The sequence below is a fragment of the Pan paniscus genome, chromosome 21 (assembly GCF_029289425.2).
Source record: "Pan paniscus chromosome 21, NHGRI_mPanPan1-v2.0_pri, whole genome shotgun sequence".
Classification (NCBI taxonomy): domain Eukaryota; kingdom Metazoa; phylum Chordata; class Mammalia; order Primates; family Hominidae; genus Pan; species Pan paniscus.
The window spans coordinates 11,160,572-11,179,000 of NC_073270.2; the positions used below are offsets into that span (position 1 = coordinate 11,160,572).

General features: G+C 38.7%; 1 protein-coding gene across 5 annotated transcripts in view; it reads left to right on the forward strand.

Moving 5' to 3' along the window:
- The window catches only part of SNAP25 (synaptosome associated protein 25), an 89,306-nt gene extending 71,292 nt beyond the window's left edge, over window positions 1-18,014 (forward strand). For 3 of the 5 annotated variants that reach the window (XM_003810563.5, XM_063601098.1, XM_008962905.5), the window contains exons 5-8: window positions 3,801-3,918; window positions 7,569-7,694; window positions 9,922-10,066; window positions 16,722-18,014. In XM_003810563.5, coding sequence (XP_003810611.1) covers window positions 3,801-3,918; window positions 7,569-7,694; window positions 9,922-10,066; window positions 16,722-16,790 — 458 coding nt within the window. In that variant the 3' untranslated portion in view covers window positions 16,791-18,014. Of the gene's footprint in view, window positions 1-3,517; window positions 3,636-3,800; window positions 3,919-7,568; window positions 7,695-9,921; window positions 10,067-16,721 lie in introns of all 5 variants that reach the window. The other 2 variants (XM_003810564.5, XM_057300829.2) reach the window with 1 other exon arrangement.
- Window positions 18,015-18,429: the final 415 nt, after the last annotated feature.

Genomic DNA, 18,429 nt, shown 5'->3' on the forward strand with positions numbered 1-18,429 from the left:
TTTGATTACTGTCTGACAGAAGAAAGACAAAGTAAATTCCTGTCCGGAGAGTCAGCTATCTTAAAAGGTTCATGGCACTACAAGGTGGCATCTGAAAAACCATCTCTCTAGCTAAAGTCCATTCACCAATATCTGTTATGAATGACTAAGGCTGTACTTAGTCATGATAGCCACATAGGGCTATTTAAATTTAAATAAATTTCTATATGTTCATAAATGCTAAGAAAAATGAAATTCATAGAGGCAGCATCTTGTAACTGGATATACTCATGAAGGCTGCATACTAGATTAATAGTATTAATGCTTACTATTCTTCTACTGATTTTTACTAGATTGAGAATACTAAGGGCCCCATGTTGGCTTACTTAGGAGAGATTAGTAGAAATTTTGTTTTCACCAGTCATTGGAAAAATATTAATGGAAAACATTAATATAGATCCTTGAGGATTCTGTCATTGGTGGATCTATCACAAATAACCAGTGATCCAATATCATGGCAAAAGAAAGCCCAAGCTCTGGCCCCAACATATAGTGTCACCTACCTGAAGACCCCCTCCCTACTCAAAATGTTATTCTCCTCCCAGCCCCCAAGAATAAACAGAAATGAGCCAGAAAACAAGCTTAGGGAGATCAAAAGCAGTCAACACTGGATGGTGCGTTGCATCAGCCTCAGAGATGCTGCTGTTCATCCCAGAATGAGATGCTTATAAGCATTTCCTGAGAAGCATCTTCACAGAAATCATTGAAGTGCCATGAAGTCCCAATATGCCAAACATCTCCACAAACATAACTCAGTACACTCTAAAAATTAATATTATTGCTAGAATTTCTGCAACAAAATGACTCCACAATATTTTTTAAATTAAAGGTTTGACTTAGAATTCTTATGTAAATATATATTCAACTGATATTGGTAGTTATAAAATAGTGTTCTGAATCAACTATTTTCTGAATACTTTTCTGAATCAAATTCAGCTTCAGAGTTTTCTCTTTTAGTCAAAACTTTGCCAAATTAAGCTGGTAACAGATGGAGAGCCCAGCTTTCTGAAATATGGATTTAGACGTGCCTGTTTGTTTTTCCCTTTTTAATATCAATTATCTAATTCATAGGTCCAATACCTGTGCACCAATTCACATATATATGTTACCTCCTAATCTCTGGAAGCACAGTGGATGGGTCCCTAATATCTTGTCAGAGAGTTAATATTTTGGCCAAAAAAAAAAAAATTATCAACTTGCTTTGTAACTTAGGAGAAACTCCTCAAGAAAGACAAATAATTGCATATGTGTCCCCACGCCATAATCTATGCTTATTTCAGCTGTCATTAGCTGGGGGCAGCATCTCTCCTTCTGAGTCCAGATGCCTCCTCCAATCCATCTCAAGCCTGCACTCCCAGAGGCCATTAGCAATTACTTGATTGGGATTTGGCATCCCTATTGTCTGTATATATAATGGTTCTTCATCTGATGATGAGTTCCTTTCCCCACACCAGTCCCTCCACTTGAATATTTACCTTGATCTACAGACTAATTTATTGCATTCTTAAAAGGAAACTGGAGTGAAATCCTTAGAAAAGAAAAAAATCTTCTTGAATGTAGGGGATTGCCATATATATATATATATATATATATATATATATACACACATACATACATATACATATACATATATATATATATATATAGCCTTTTAAAAATTTTTTTTAATTGTAATTTTTATTTTTGGGACAGAGTTTCGCTCTTGTTGCCCAAGCTGGAATGCAATAGTGCAATCTCAGCTCACTGCAACATCCACCTCCCAGGTTCAAGCAATTCTCCTGCCTCAGCCTCCCAAGTAGCTGGGATTACAGGTGCATGCCACCACGCCCAGAAATTTTTTTTGTATTTTTAGTAGAAACACGGTTTTACCATGTTAGCCAGGCTGGTCTCAAACTCTGGACCTCTGGTGATCTGCCTGCCTTGGCCTCCCAAAGTGCTGGGATCACAGGCATGAGCCACCACACCCGGCTGTATTTGCGGATTTTTTTTTTTTAAGCCATCACTGTGCCTGTATTTATTCGGCAAAAGTTCTCCTGCACTACCTTATTATCTCCTCCAGGTATTCAATGCTGGATAAACAATGAAATTTTGTTTTCACCTGTCATTTCAAAAGCATAAGAGAAATAGCAGATTCCTCATGAACTGAATTCTGTTCTTTAGCCTCACGAAAGAAAACACAGTAGGCTTTTATTTTCCAAATTCACAGTCTGGCAGTTTGGGTCACTAGTGAATGTATCTTAGTTTTTTTGGAAGCACAATTTCCACTGTATAACTTAATGTGAAATTGTGTTTAAGTGATAATGTATGCCCTTAGGCTGGAAATGTACTTATCAGTTGTATTCTAGGCATGCCTTTATTCCAGGAGGCACAGGCATGCATGCATGAAAATACAGATGAAAAGAGGAATGGAAATGTAATTAGGTTTTGTAATTAGACAGCTAAGACATCCATTGCTGCCTTCCTTTAATGGTCTTTTAAAAGCTGTTTTAAAAATCCTTTCATTGAACTTGTAGTTGTCTCAATTTGGTGACACAATTCAAAAAAATTAATCAAGTTGGTGTATGTAACCTTGGCAACCTAGAAGTATGATTCATTTTTATGACTATTGATCTATGTCTTAGATACACTAAGGTCAGCTATGCTGGCAGCAGTGACACCATATTGTCCTATGTTCCAATTCATAATCCTACTTCCAAAGAGACATTCATTCTCCCTGCTCTCTGCCTGGGCTTGGAGCATGACCCCCATTATAGACTTGGAAATCAGGGGGCAGAGAAGTGAAATGCCTTCCAAAACATTCATAGCAATTAAGTCATAGGATGATAGAGGAATTGCAATGTTCCAGGACTTACAATGTTGCTGTGTGGATGTTACTCTCTTTTTTAAAAAACAGCTTTTATGAATTACATATGCACAATCAAGTGCAGACCATGGCTACCTCTGGCTAGACTGCCACTGCTAGGGGAAGAAAAGAGATCCATACCCATTGCTTATGATTGCTGCCGCTGCTGTTGTCTCCAAAGAAGAAAATGGATTCTATTTTCTACCCTTATCTGGTTGAGGATGCTTAAAAACCAAAAGATGGAGATATTTTAAAGTTGAAGCAGATCCTTTCTTTAGTAGCGTTAAATTGGAATGCCTAAAACATAAACTAACACCCTGTTTTTTTTCTCCTGGATTTCACTGGTGCCTGAGTAAGCGAATATGCTGTGCTGCTTTGCTGGACACTCAGAATCAAACAGGCCTTCCACCCCATCCCATCATGTTTGAATTACAAAGTATTTTGAGCATCGTTTGGTTTGTTTCTTTCCACCCATACCTGTGTAGGGCAGCGGTAGCAGTCTTCAACAATGCATCCTCTTGGACAATGCATTGTAATATCTCTCTTTCAAATTCTGTTTCACATAGTCATTTCTCATGTTCTGTTGGAGACCCCCAAAAAATTCATTCCACACTGTCATCCCTTTGTCCTAACCAGAACAACTCGATCGTGTCGAAGAAGGCATGAACCATATCAACCAAGACATGAAGGAGGCTGAGAAAAATTTAAAAGATTTAGGGAAATGCTGTGGCCTTTTCATATGTCCTTGTAACAAGTAGGTACTGGGTACCAGCTCTAATCTGTGGCGTCCAGTTTTCTTTCTTTTTTTTTTTTTTTTTCTTTTTTAATGTCAAAGTGAATGTCTGAAGTTTTGTCTTTTTTTCTTTGTCCTTTTCCATCTGCTTCATTCTGTGGGGATAAAATACTTGTGTTTAATCAGAACAACTGGAACGCATTGAGGAAGGGATGGACCAAATCAATAAGGACATGAAAGAAGCAGAAAAGAATTTGACGGACCTAGGAAAATTCTGCGGGCTTTGTGTGTGTCCCTGTAACAAGTAGGTGCTGCCTGCCTGCCTGAAGCTTTGATTTCCCAAGGCCCATCTTCAAGCCTTGACAAGCTCATTCCTGCCAAGCTCATAGGCAGGATGAGCATGTGGCATGCAGAACAGATCAATACCGTCTCCAATGCATTCATCTCATAGCATAGATGATATTAGCAGGAGTTACTGTTGATGCATTAAAAATCAGGCATACTACAGTGAAAGCTTCACTGTCAGCAACTTTTATTGATGAACGTTTCAACATTTTCCAGAAAGTGTACCTTGAGACAGAGGCTAGCCTCAAGAAAGAGGCACCCAGGGAACTTCCTTTTCCCCAACCCCAAGAGTCAAAATTACAGATTTAGAAAAGGCTGCGGGTAAGTTTGGAAGATGAGAAACACATATGCGAAGGTTTGATTTTTTCCAAAATAAAAGAGACAGGTAATTTGGCCGAGGGAAGGATTCTATAAATTAGAGAATATGACAGAGATTCTCCCTTTCTACTGCCCACCAGTTGCCAAATTTTGTCAATAGATGCTGCCACTGCACCCAACACAGAGGCAATGAGCTCTTCAGCAAGAAGTGCTCAAGCCTTACTCAAATTGGACCCATCCCTCCCAAATTTTTCTCCTTGGAAGATCTACCCGTACACTGGCTGAAATGTTGAAATGTGTAGATTTTGCATGCACAACATCACAAAACATTCAACTGTTCTCAAGGTTCTGCAACGCTTTTTTGGAATGTAGCAGAAATGTGACATGTGGTTATAAAGGTTTGCAATGGAAGGAACCTAAAACTGAGGGTTCTGGAAGATTGTCTCATTTGACTAGTGGTGGAAAAAGAAATGCATGAGTGGATTGCCCAACATGCATTTGGAAAATTAAACTCCTTATCCAATCTCCCTCACCCCTCCCACTTCCCCCTTCTAAAAGAAGACTTTTTCCTAAAAGCTCTCCTGATCCTAGCTTTTAGAATAGAAATTGACGTCATTTTTAGCAGATTATATGACCATTCACATCCTTTAAACTTTGAGGCTGATTTAAAATATCCCACTTCCTGTTTAGGAGGGGGAGGGGCTCATATTGCAAAAAAATTTAAAAATTTTGCTTTTTAAAGAATGATCTACAGTAAAGCCTGATTAACTGGAATCTAGCTAACTGGAAACCTCAGCTGCATGCTCTTGCTCCCTTCCATTTTTAGCAAAAAAGAAACAAAGAAAAAAAATCACATCAGAAATGTAAAATGGTTTTTCTTCCAGGGTAGTTTGCATTGTCACACTTAGTCTCCATCCTCCTGCAACTTCCACATCTATGAGGACCAAACAATAAGAGTTGATCTTCACAGAAAAGGCCATCAAGCAATCAGTATAAATGATAACCAAGGAAAGATTCAATCAGGTCTTCTACCTTAAGACTTTCAGGCAGGAAAGTGGCTCAGGAGTCTAGCAAAGATATTCACTCATCATCCATGAAACAAAACTTTCCTCCATGGCCCCACTGTTCATTAAGAAAGTCATATAATTCATCAGAAAAAAAAAAAAAAAGCCTCATTACCAAGCATTCCAGTTAGTCAAGATTTGACTGTATATTCCTTTCAGTGGCAACTTGCCCCCAGGTGAGATTTCCATCCATTTCATGATAAATTCCAACAGATACATTTTCCCCCCTTCATCAACTGTGTGTGAAGAAAGGGTGAAGGCAGGGTCCCCTGGGATGGATTCTAATGTTCTAATGAAATGATGGCTCCTACGAATTCCACTTTTGAGTGGTCACTAATTTCCTTAATGCACAAGAGACCCTAAACTAAGCTTCAAAGCTTGACTGAGGTGTTCCCTATTGTGTGTAAATAATGCTTTAAAAACCATGTGTCACAACGCAGTGGCTGGTGGTGCCCTGGACTCTCTGAGGGCTTCGCCCTGTCTCGGCATGTTTCAAGGGACGATGGTAGATGTACGGCAGTGATGTGAGTCTATGTGCAGCATTGTGGGTGCAGTGGTTTGCCTTCTTTCAGAAACGCATACTTCCCACTCCTTTGACTTTGCCAAAGATGGTATAGCAGACATTTGACATAGCAGAAAACATCACAAAGTCCATATAACTTCTTTTAATCTGAGGAGGGAGGAGATGGGGAGTTGGAAAAATAAAAATTAAAAAAGCCAGACTCTAAGCCCTATTAAATTTAGTTTGGGGATCTCGTTTCATTGAATGGGTCCATGGCCCTTTGGTGCAATAAATTTTGACTGCACTAAGGCCTGCGGCATTATAGACTTGATTGTGGGAGTTGCTGAAATTCCATTGGTACAATTTTCCAGTTTGTCTCTAGGGTTGCTTGGCCCCCAGTCTGCAAGTATTAGAGCCAGTTTTAATAGATGGCTGTGGTCCTCTGGCGAAAGAAGAAAATAAAATGTTAAATTCTGGTGTCTTACAAAAAAAAATGTGTAAATGGGACCAAAGAATGTCTCTTGTTTTTGGACTAAAAAGCATATGGTTTCTACTATGTAAAGAACCTAAAAACATCTTTGATTGCCTTTAATTACAACACTCACCAAAATATGCTGCACATGTTTCTATTGGGCACAATAGGTATGCCTGGATTTTAAGTCTTTTCTCCAAGGCAGCTCAGTGAAATACAGCCCATGGAGACCATACCAGCATTAAACCACTCTCCTCCATTACAACCCCAGGATAGTTTAAAGTAGGAGTTTGTAAGCACTCTCTGCCCTGCCCCTCAGCCCAACAAAGAAGCTACTGAACCTGCGTTTCAAATCCTCATGAAGGCTATTACTGTCCTGCTAGTGCCTTTTTCGAGAATGGTCAACTTCTGGAGTAGTTTGGCTTAAATGAGAATGCTTCACTTTCTACTCATGCCTGTAGCTGGTGCATGAAGAAGACGTAGAGGGGTTTCCCTTTTTGGTGCTAGATGGCTTGTTCTCTCTTCTCTTTTCCTGCATTCATTTCACTATGCTTCTTTTACTTTTTGTCTCTGTGGACAAAGGTTTGTACATCAACTCTGGATGTATGGTGACTGTTTGGAAGTACCGATATATTATCTAATTCAAATCACTCTAGAGGCAATGCAAAGACCGTCACTCTTGGCCAACCACCAATCCTTTATGTCCTTCATGGAGATTTGGAAATGTTAGTTCCACACATGTTGGGGAATAAAAAAATATTCCACAGGGATCTTTGCATGATGGTGTGTAAAAACTTGGTTGAGGATGTTTTCTTGATGACAGTGTGTTGCTGTGGTGTGATGTGCACACTCTACTTGGCAGTCTTGTTTTGCGTCTGTCTGCCAGTATGTTTTTCTCTGTGTTTTGTGTCTCCAAATATAATCACATCACTAAAATAGAACTAAATGTCCTCCAGCTACCTTAATCCTTGTCCAAAATCCAAACTAAACCACAAAACAAACTAAAACAAGAACAACCTTGTGGGCAAAGATTGCAGTCCATTGCAATGGATTCGATTGGAAGTGAAATGTTGAGTAGCTGAGGCATGGTGGTGGCCAACTGTTTGGGTCTGGATTATGATATATCGGTATTCTCTAATGCCTCGACTTAAAACTCATTCGCTTGGTTCGATTCTTCGCTTGAAGAAGTGACAATTGTTGAGAGCTTGCTCCTCCACCCCTGTGCCTTGTCACTCACCCTCTCTTTTGCATAGGCTTAAATCAAGTGATGCTTACAAAAAAGCCTGGGGCAATAATCAGGACGGAGTGGTGGCCAGCCAGCCAGCTCGTGTAGTGGACGAACGGGAGCAGATGGCCATCAGTGGCGGCTTCATCCGCAGGTGAGCCTCATGCAGCATACACTGTAGCAGTTCTCTATTGTCAAGTACAAACAACTCCAAAACTGAGTGGTTTTCTAAAAAACAACCATTTTGTTGCTCATTAATCTACATACCGGCTAAGTGTTCTTTTCTAAGCCTTTCCTGGACCTTGCCTGGGTGGGGTGATCCAAGATGGCCCCATTCACTTGTCTGGTGGTTGGCTGGGGCTGTTGGTGGGGCATGTCTGTTCTTCTCCATGTGGCCTCTTCAGCAAGAGAGCCCAGGTTCCTTACATGGTGGTAGCAGCATTCCAAGGGGGCAAGCCTCAGTGCACTTATCAAACCTTTGCTTGCTTACCTTGTATTTGCCGGTTTCATTAGACAAAGCAAGTCACATGACCACATCCAGACTCAATGTGGCAGTAGACAGGCATCACATTCCATGAATTTAATTGAATAGAGCTTATAAAAGAGACTACTTACAGAGGGGTGGGTAGGACTAATAACAAGGAATGGTGAAGCACTTCTGAGCTAGCAATTGCAGGAAGTTGTTACCACCATAGTCCTGGGGGACAGGAGAAGGAGTGATTATCAGAACCCAGCAATAGTTATGACTGTGGGCAAGGAACTATCAGTAGAGAAATACAGCCACTACCAAAGCTAACAGGGAGTGAAAGAGGGAAATAAATGCTGTAACCCCTCACTCCTCTTGCCCTGCAGTTTCATTGGCCATTAGCCAAAGCCTACTGAAAGCCAGAGGGTAAGAGGAGCTGGGTGATACAGTCATGAGGTCAGCTCCTGAGAGCACAGAGCAAAGAAGGTCCAAGAATGGATTTGGAGTGAAAATAGAGAATAATGAGCTTCTTATTAATGATTTATTTTGAAACCTAGAATCAAAAGCCAATTTAAATATCTATTTTTAAAAGTTCAAATTATGACTCAGGGGCATTTCCTTAAAAAAAAAAAAACAAAAAAAAAACTCAAGTTACACACATCAGCCAATTCAGAACTCAGCTCTCCCTTTGCTCCCAGGGAAAGTAGCCCAAGGGTTCTCAAGCCTGGCTGTACATTAGAATCACCAGGGGAGACTTTTTTTTCTTTTACTACCAGTGTTTGGGCCCAATCCACACCAATTGAACCAGAATCTCTTGAAGTGAGACACAAGCACCTGTGGCCCATTAAAGCTCCTCAGGTGATTCTGAAATGCACTCAGGGCCAAGCACCATTGAACTAGAAGTATCTCTTAGCTGTTGATGATCATTTAAATAAACTTCTTCCCTACAGGAAAAAGCTAGAAAGTTCTCCTTTAGTTTTTTAATTTTCTCTGCCCTGGGCTGCTTTTGAAACCATAATGAGCCAGTCTGCATTGGGAGTTACCATGGGGGAAGGATTTTAACCCTTCTGAATATTTTTTAGCTCAATACCATATATACTAGGGAAATTCTGAAATAAGTACCTCCTTAACTTTCAAGTTGGACTGTGAAAAAATGTAATGTGTTTTGTGAGCCAGCTCCTTCCTCCCATTCCCATTCCACTCAACCTGAAACAATACTCTTTTGTCACAGTTTCACAGTTTTTGACTCTGAAATCACCTATGCACCATGCCACTAAAAAACCCATGTTATTAACATATGAGTAAATAAAAATCATCTTGAACAAGTAGCTCTCCTTGGAGTTCCTGGGAGCAAGCAGGGTTAAGGGGCAAACTGTAATTATCATTACTCTTCCCATTGGTGTCAATCCCAAGTGTGAAAAGAGATGAGCACAGAGACTCTGACTTGGCACAATAAGCTTTTTATTGTATTCTTAATTTGAGTCTTAGAAATTTTGAGACTTAATTTGAGTCTTAGAAATATTAAGAATATTCTTAGAAAGAAGAATATCGTTTCTAATTCCATCTTCGTGCTCTGACCTAAAGTCCTTTCAAACAAAATGTTTTCATCCTTAAACAATAAAAATTGAAATAAACATATGAAGGGGAAACAACATAATGGAAGGAGTGAGAAAGTAGATAAATTAATCTATTTAATATACCTTCTTTAAGAACAGAAATTCAAGCGTTCAAAAAGCAATTTTAAACATTTTTTTTTAAATGTATGAAAGCTAAAATGTGTTTTTGTACTGGATGGAGATTAAAGATAGATAAAGTTGATGCCCAGAGGACGACAGATTTCCACTATGTTTTGGGTCCTTGGTATTCAATATGTTTTCCACCCTCTGTCTTCTAAAACTTGCTCTTTGGATCCTAGGGTAACAAATGATGCCCGAGAAAATGAAATGGATGAAAACCTGGAGCAGGTGAGCGGCATCATCGGGAACCTCCGTCACATGGCCCTGGATATGGGCAATGAGATCGATACACAGAATCGCCAGATCGACAGGATCATGGAGAAGGTGAGCACGTGGCAGTCAGCAAGTCGCTACTGCGAGTCACTTCTGAAATGACCAACAGGAAGTGTGAAGGGCATAACAAGATCCTCAAAACACGACCTTGGATTCAGGCGCACTGATAGCTGGAAATGTTCTTCATTTTCCAAGAGAAAAATATAGGACTCAGCAACAGAATTGGAGTGAAAATAAGAGGGTCAAATTTAATCCAGCAAATATTCTCAAAGGCTCCTGTCAGCCAGGCCTTGTGCTAGGCACTGTGGGCCATGTACACATGAGAAAGACACCACCCCTACTGCCAAGAAATTCACGGCCTATGGGAGGCTATGAGCCTCCAGATGAATTTTCTATCACTCAAAATATAATTCACTAAGAGATCCACAGATAAAATGCTAAACAAGGTTAGATAAGGAAAGATCTCAAGAGGCAAAGTTCGGGAAAATCTCAGAATAAGTTGACTTTGAATTGAATCTTGAAGGATGGTTAGTATTAATAGTTTGTCAAGTGGAGGTGGTGAAGGGATAGAATCAGAAAATGGGAGAAAGAATAGTCAGTTTAGCCAGGACATGATTATGAGCTTCGCTTTTATAAATGCCAAAGCTTTAATGAGAATTCAAAAATATCCAGGTTCCATTTCCAGTTTAACAGTTCACATCCCCAGATCTAAAAACAGGGAATTTTATATGATGAAATTGAGTTTACACAAGGACACCAGACTTGGCTCTAAGATCCACCATGTCAACGTGGGCCATAAGAAAGACTGGAGGGAGTAGACTGGGAAGGGGTGGGTTTGGGGGCTTAAAATTAGAAGAGATTGGAAAGAAACACTGGAACGTTCCTATAAAGAGACCTAGGGCACCAAAACCTGATATTCTACAACACAGAACTCTGACATAATTTATATTTCCATGTTTCATGCCCTTTCCTCAATCAGTAGGGTCTTGAATATTGATTACAAACTCTTATGTCCAAATGCTGAAAAGGAGAAATAGAGACATTATAGATTTAACGATAATTGTACATCTATAATCTACTCAATGTGGGTAACTTATGTTGTGTGTTTATTCCCTGGGAGATGTTGAAGTTCTTTGTCTGATATCCTAAATTTTCTTATAATAATTCATTCCATTTTGGTGAGCAGAGAAGGATACTTTTAAGATTTTTAGAATCATAAGTCTAAATAGTAGTTTCTTGGTATGCAAGCAGCCTCCAATGACTTGAAAAAGGAGTAAGTAGGCATAAAGGGAACACTTTGTCCTGTTGTGTTGTACATACTCCATGTTAAAAATATCTGATTGCATATTTTGCCTGATCAATATGAAAACTACGCAAACTTTAGTGTTGGTTGGCAAAATACTTGTGCTTTGCTTACTTTTGCAAGTAATGGCATGCTTATCATTGTTAAGAAGGCTTTCATATGAAAAAGCTTTTAAAGCTGTGTAAATCAATAGATATTAGAATAATAATGAGAGTTTCAAAACTCACTAGAGCCAACACAAGCTGACCTAACCCATTACGGCCCAGAATAATGAACTAAAAAATCATTGCTGAGCTGACCTCCAACAGAAAAAACAATTTGAAAACAACAGGAAGTATTCATTTTCTATTAATGGACCCACTTTACTTGCAGATGCAGCTAGACAATGCATCAAAGCCAATTAGGGTTCCAGAAGGAGCGTCTTTACTAATAGAAGGGTCAAACTCTTATTGACAGAGTTGAACTTTAAGCAAGAAAATGTGTTCCTGGAAAGGCAAGTGGCATCTTGATTCTGCCACTTTGAATTTCTAGTTCTCATCTTTAGGGAGAAGGTTTTTCTTCTATGCCCAGTGTACTATAAAGACAGAGACATATGCAGCTACAAGGTTTAATCAGAAGCCAGGCAGGTGGATGGATAATGACTATTTCAATTTGTATCATTCCTTGAGTGCAGAATCATTTAAGTGGGAGAAGGGTCTAATTGCCTTTGAATAATTAGTTTCCAGTCAGCACTTTAAATAGCCCCTTTTTTTTCCAGAATCAAAATCCACACATGATTTAAACAGAGCCCAATTCAACCCAGCATTGCCCCAAATGATCATGTCGCATGAACTGCACAATTATTAATAGATTTCCACCTTCTCATTGAAGTTCTCATTTCTGATAACGGGACAGAAGTTTCCTGCATATCTAAGATGTAATTGCAATCACACTGTAGGGGTAAGGAGAGTCTTATGATGTTTCTCTCATAATCTCTCATGACCCCAACAGCAACCTTTACCCAGCTCTATCAATCATGATCTTTTCTCATCACTTGGATCAATAGTGAAGTTTTGGAAGTCCTTAACAATGAGATTTTCAATACATCCTCATGGATTGTCAAGAAATTACTTTATTTAAAAATCTCATTTTCTGCTTAAGGGTATTTATATATATAAATAAATAACCTTATATATATAAATAAATAACTATATATAAATAACCATATATAAAAATAACCATATATAGATATACCTTCTAAGGTTAAAAACATAATTTTTTCAGAAAACTTACTGAATTGGAAGCAAGCCTATATCAGAGGGTTTATGGGAACTGTTGCTAAGGAAATACCTTAGCAATGTTCAAACTTTGATTTAAAGTTATCAGTGGTAAGTTAGGCATGCAGTCCCAGCTACTCCAGAGGCTGAGGCGGGAGAATTCCTTGAGCCCAGGAGTTCCAGGCTGCAGTGAGCTATGATCGTGCCACTGCACTCGCACTCCAGCCTGGGCAACAGAGCAAGATCCCATCTCTAATAAGTAAATATATAAATAAAAATAAAGTTGTCAGTGGTAGATGACAGGCACACGTTGGAATACAGTGAGGCTGATGCTTTAGCAGTCCTCACGTTCTTCTATCAGTGAGAAAACACAGCATTTGAGAGCTAAGACTTTGAGTTCTAACAGGGTTTTGCCATTCACCAGCTCTGTGACCTGATTGCCTCACCTGAAGGATAGTAAGAGAACTGTTCAAACCCAGGATCAGAACAGGCTGGAAGTCTGAACTGGGTCCTAAAAGTTACCTGGCATGGTCTGAAGTTGAAGAGATTCCCGGAGTGTTCAGAAGATGGGCTGAACAGCTCCTTCTAAACTTTTACTGGCTCTTTGGTGGTCATCCTGGCCTTCTCACAAGGACAAACATGTAACATATGTTGGGCACTCCAGCAAATTTAGAATTTTCTAAATAGAAATATAAAAATTGGAATGGGACAGCCATCATAAATAAAGTCCTACAGCATATAAGTAGGGTGATCATAGGGGCATTCTCCAAATACCAGGAAGACATCTACAAGGAGATTCCAGACTTTTTTTTTTCTAAAAGAAGCTAATTCTTTTATATAATAAAGGGGCAGTACTTTCTGTGTCAAATATTGCATGGGGTGGAATTTTCATATGCTTCAGAAGTAAGTTAGGTGGAAATCACAGATGCTCATTGAACATAAGTCTGTTTCAGCTCCTCCCAGATCCTTTGAGGATATCCAGAGTAACCTCATGCTCTACTTCAAATATCCCCAAGTGAAGGCCCCTCAGTGCATTCTTGTACAGGAGATCCTAGAATGTTTGCGCTCAGGAATGCCATCATTTTAAAATGAATTATTTTTCTCATTTGAGCTTTTCAGAGCATTTAGTCTGGCAACATAATAATTCAATCTACAGGAACATTTCACATTGCTCTGATCCTGTAATTTTCCTTTGCAATGAAGTGTCATTATTTCTGATACCATTTGTAGTTGGAAAGGGAGGGCTTAAGAACCAAGTAAAATTGGTGAGATTATCCATTTTCCAATTGAGAAACCTGAGGTCAAAAATGTGAGTCTGTAGTTCAAAACAATCAAAATCAATGCCCTATCTTACTATGTAAATACTGATTTTAAAAGACAAGTGTCAATTATCCAAACAGATGACAGAGAACCATTGCCAGGTATTCAAAGTTATGATTAATCTGGAAATATGTTTGTTTTAACTTTGCAAATTTCTATTTGAACGTGGATAATTCTAATGTCCTGACAATTCACGATATGAACTGAATACAGAAGACTCAGCTCAATAAAAATTGGGAAGTACAGCACCGCAATAGGTACAAAGCTGGTAATCATTGAGTGGTACTGGTTGAGAGAAAAACAGTTTGGTTTCCCCACACTGCCTGGCAGCCTCCTCCTCTTCTTCCCAGGCTGTAGAAGGATAGACAGCATTACCAGTCAGGGAAGGACAAAAGAAAAGCCTCAATAGAATCGTTGTCTTCACCTCTGGTTGCTGATGCATTTTTCTCAGTGGTGATGGGAATCATTCATTTTCTGGAATTTAAAGATTTATGCTGGTAGCAGCCCTAGGTTTCATGCTGCATATACAGCAAACAGAACCCAAGCAGTAAAGAGATCAACCAAGAGATTAAAGCCAGCCAGTTACAAAATCATAGTAAATGTGCATCTATTAAAGAAAAGACAGTTATTAAACTCATAGAAATGAATCTTCAGAAATGCAACTTAAAAACTATTAAGCATCCCAGAAGCAAGCCAAGTTTTCACACACTAACAATAATTGCAAGATAAACTAATGAGCCCTTCATTTTGCAAAACATTATTCCAAGCACATTATGTGTATAAACTCATTTGATCTCAGCAAATTGAATAGTAAGTGATGAATAGTGTGGACTCTGACTCCAGGTTGCTAGCATTCAGACTCTGGTTTCTCCATTTATTAGTACTAAGACTTCAGACAAATTCCCCAGATCGTTTCTGACTGCTTTTCTCATTTGGAAAAGTGAGCTAATAATAGTACACACTTTATAGTTGATGTTGTTAATCTTGATGTTGTCAAAGTTTAATGAGTGGGCAAAGTACAGTTGACCCTTGAACAACATGGAGATTTAGGGTGTCAACCCCCATGCAGCTGAAAATTTTTTGACTCCCCCAAAATTTAACTACTAGTAGCCTACTGTTGACTGGAAGCCTTAATGACATAAAAAGTCCATTAACATCTATGTTTTATGTATTATTTACTGTATTCATATGATAAAGTAAGCTGGAGAAAAGAAAATGTTATTAAGAAAATCATAAGGAAGATAAAATACATTTATAATACTATGCTGTATTTATTGATACCATCAGTTTATATCATTTGTTTACAAGATGAATCATCGGTCTGAAATCTTCAGTACACATTAAGCAATTCAACTTTTTCTTGAAATGTCGTGACTTTTTTTTGCTTTTTGGGAGCACTGCTAGCATCACTGGTGGCACTTTGTATGGGTGCATGATGTTATTCAAGGTTTACAGTATTGCACTAAACATGATTTTTTTAAAATGTGAAACTGCAAGAGATCACTTTTTACTGCACTATGCAATTTACTGGAGAGATGGTGAGGATGATTAGTATCACAGAGCATTTTAAACGGATGCTCACAACACTTGAGTTCACCACAATAATAGGAGGTGGCTATGAAATTATTAGAGTAGTACAGTATGGACTACAGTTAATTTTATACAATTATGATTTAATACTTCATCTTTACATTTCTCTCAACTGCAGATAGGCCCATGTATGGTCTATATTTGTTTAAGTCTCATCAATTTTAACTTTTCATAGTAGATTTATATGTATTTTATGATAGTAAATAATAGACTAGACTAGTATTTACATATATTTTATGCATTCATGACATGGCTAATTTTTTCTAAATTTTCTCAATATTTCTAAGTAACACATTCATCTGCAAGTTTGCCTTAATTGTTGCAAATCTCCAAAGCATTTTCCAGTATATTTATTGAAAAAAAATCCTGGCCAGGTACAATGGCACATGCCTGTAATCTCAGCATTTTGGGAGGCTGAGGAGGGAGGACTGCTTGAGCCCAGGAGTTTGAGACCAGCCTGGGCAACATAGTGAGATCTCATCTATACAAAAAATAGAAAAATTAGCCAGGCATGGTGGCATGCACCTGTGGTCTTAGCTATTTAGGAGGCTGAGATGGGAGGCTCACTTGAGCCCAGGCAGTCAAGGGTGCAATGACCTATGATCACACCGCTGTTCCCCAGCCTGGGCATCAGAGCAAGACCCTGTCTCAAAAAAAAGAAAGAAAGAAATTCACATAAAAGTGGATCCACACCATTCAAACCCATGATGTCCAAGGGTCCACTGTACATGCTCATGCTCATTAGCAATATTTTTTATCACCCAGGTTGGAGACGAGAAAGCTGAGCCCCCAAGATGTAATTTGTTCAAAGGGACACTGCTAATAAATTAGCCATGGTTTCAATCCTACAGTATAAGAAGTGTAATTCAACTTGGTCCAACAGATGTGAATGCCTACCACAGAAGTCATTCAGTGTCTTTCTAGGATAGAAAGATAAATCATATATAAGCCTACGCTCTCTGGTAGGGAAAATTATTAAAAATGAAAATTAAAAAAGCAATGATTCTGAAAAAATATATTCGTTCATTAAAAAAAAAAAATGAAAATGAAGCTTCTACGGTCACATTCAAATAGAGCCATAGCCGTCATTCTGGGAAGACAAAAGAAAGGATGGCCCATGCTGACCAAGGAGGTTTTAAGTGGTTTCACCCAAGAGGAAGCATTGGACCCGGACCCAGAAGGGTGAATGGATTTTTAAGGGGTAACCTGAGTTCTGTTTCTTTTCCCCCTTTTCTAGGCTGATTCCAACAAAACCAGAATTGATGAGGCCAACCAACGTGCAACAAAGATGCTGGGAAGTGGTTAAATGTGCCCACCCGTGTTCTCCAAATGCTGTCGGGCAAGATAGCTCCTTCATGCTTTTCTCATGGTATTATCTAGTAGGTCTGCACACATAACACACATCAGTCCACCCCCATTGTGAATGTTGTCCTGTGTCATCTGTCAGCTTCCCAACGATACTTTGTGTCTTTTGTTCTCTCTTGGTCTCTTTCTTTCCAAAGGTTGTACATAGTGGTCATTTGGTGGCTCTAACTCCTTGATGTCTTGAGTTTCATTTTTCATTTTCTCTCCTCGGTGGCATTTGCTGAATAACAACAATTTAGGAATGCTCAATGTGCTGTTGATTCTTTCAATCCACAGCATTGTTCTTGTAAAACTGTGACATTCCACAGAGTTACTGCCACGGTCCTTTGAGTGTCAGGCTCTGAATCTCTCAAAATGTGCCGTCTTTGGTTCCTCATGGCTGTTATCTGTCTTTATGATTTCATGATTAGACAATGTGGAATTACATAACAGGCATTGCACTAAAAGTGATGTGATTTATGCATTTATGCATGAGAACTAAATAGATTTTTAGATTCCTACTTAAACAAAAACTTTCCATGACAGTAGCATACTGATGAGACAACACACACACACACACAAAACAACAGCAACAACAACAGAACAACAACAAAGCATGCTCAGTATTGAGACACTGTCAAGATTAAGTTATACCAGCAAAAGTGCAGTAGTGTCACTTTTTTCCTGTCAATATATAGAGACTTCTAAATCATAATCATCCTTTTTTAAAAAAAAGAATTTTAAAAAAGATGGATTTGACACACTCACCATTTAATCATTTCCAGCAAAATATATGTTTGGCTGAAATTATGTCAAATGGATGTAATATAGGGTTTGTTTGCTGCTTTTGATGGCTACGTTTTGGAGAGAGCAATCTTGCTGTGAAACAGTGTGGATGTAAATTTTATAAGGCTGACTCTTACTAACCACCATTTCCCCTGTGGTTTGTTATCAGTACAATTCTTTGTTGCTTAATCTAGAGCTATGCACACCAAATTGCTGAGATGTTTAGTAGCTGATAAAGAAACCTTTTAAAAAAATAATATAAATGAATGAAATATAGATAAACTGTGAGATAAATATCATTATAGCATGTAATATTAAATTCCTCCTGTCTCCTATGTCAGTTTGTGAAGTGATTGACATTTTGTAGCTAGTTTAAAATTATTAAAAATTATAGACTCCAGATGATCTGCTTTAATTTCTTCATGGACTCGTCTGATTTTGCACTCACACGAGAAGAGAAAGCCTGGCTACCCTATCCCAGCTACTAAAAGCCAGTTCTGTGCACCGAGGACAGTGTGGGGGAAAATAGAAGATTTAAGCATGATTCCAGTGGCAACTGACAACTTGGCTTGATTCTCATAACCTGCTCCAGAATTACTTTGTGAATTCAGTGTTGACTAAGGGAGAAAATGTAGTTATCCAGAACACATAGAAAGAAAAATTTATAGGAAAAAAATCTATGGTACCCAGGCATGGCCCTACATAGATTCAGGTATATCTGGTGTCTGTCAACTCCAATCTTCCTTCCTTTCCACAAAATCTCCACCATCTAAAATTGAGGGCTTCACTACCACACCACCACTGACTCCATGTTT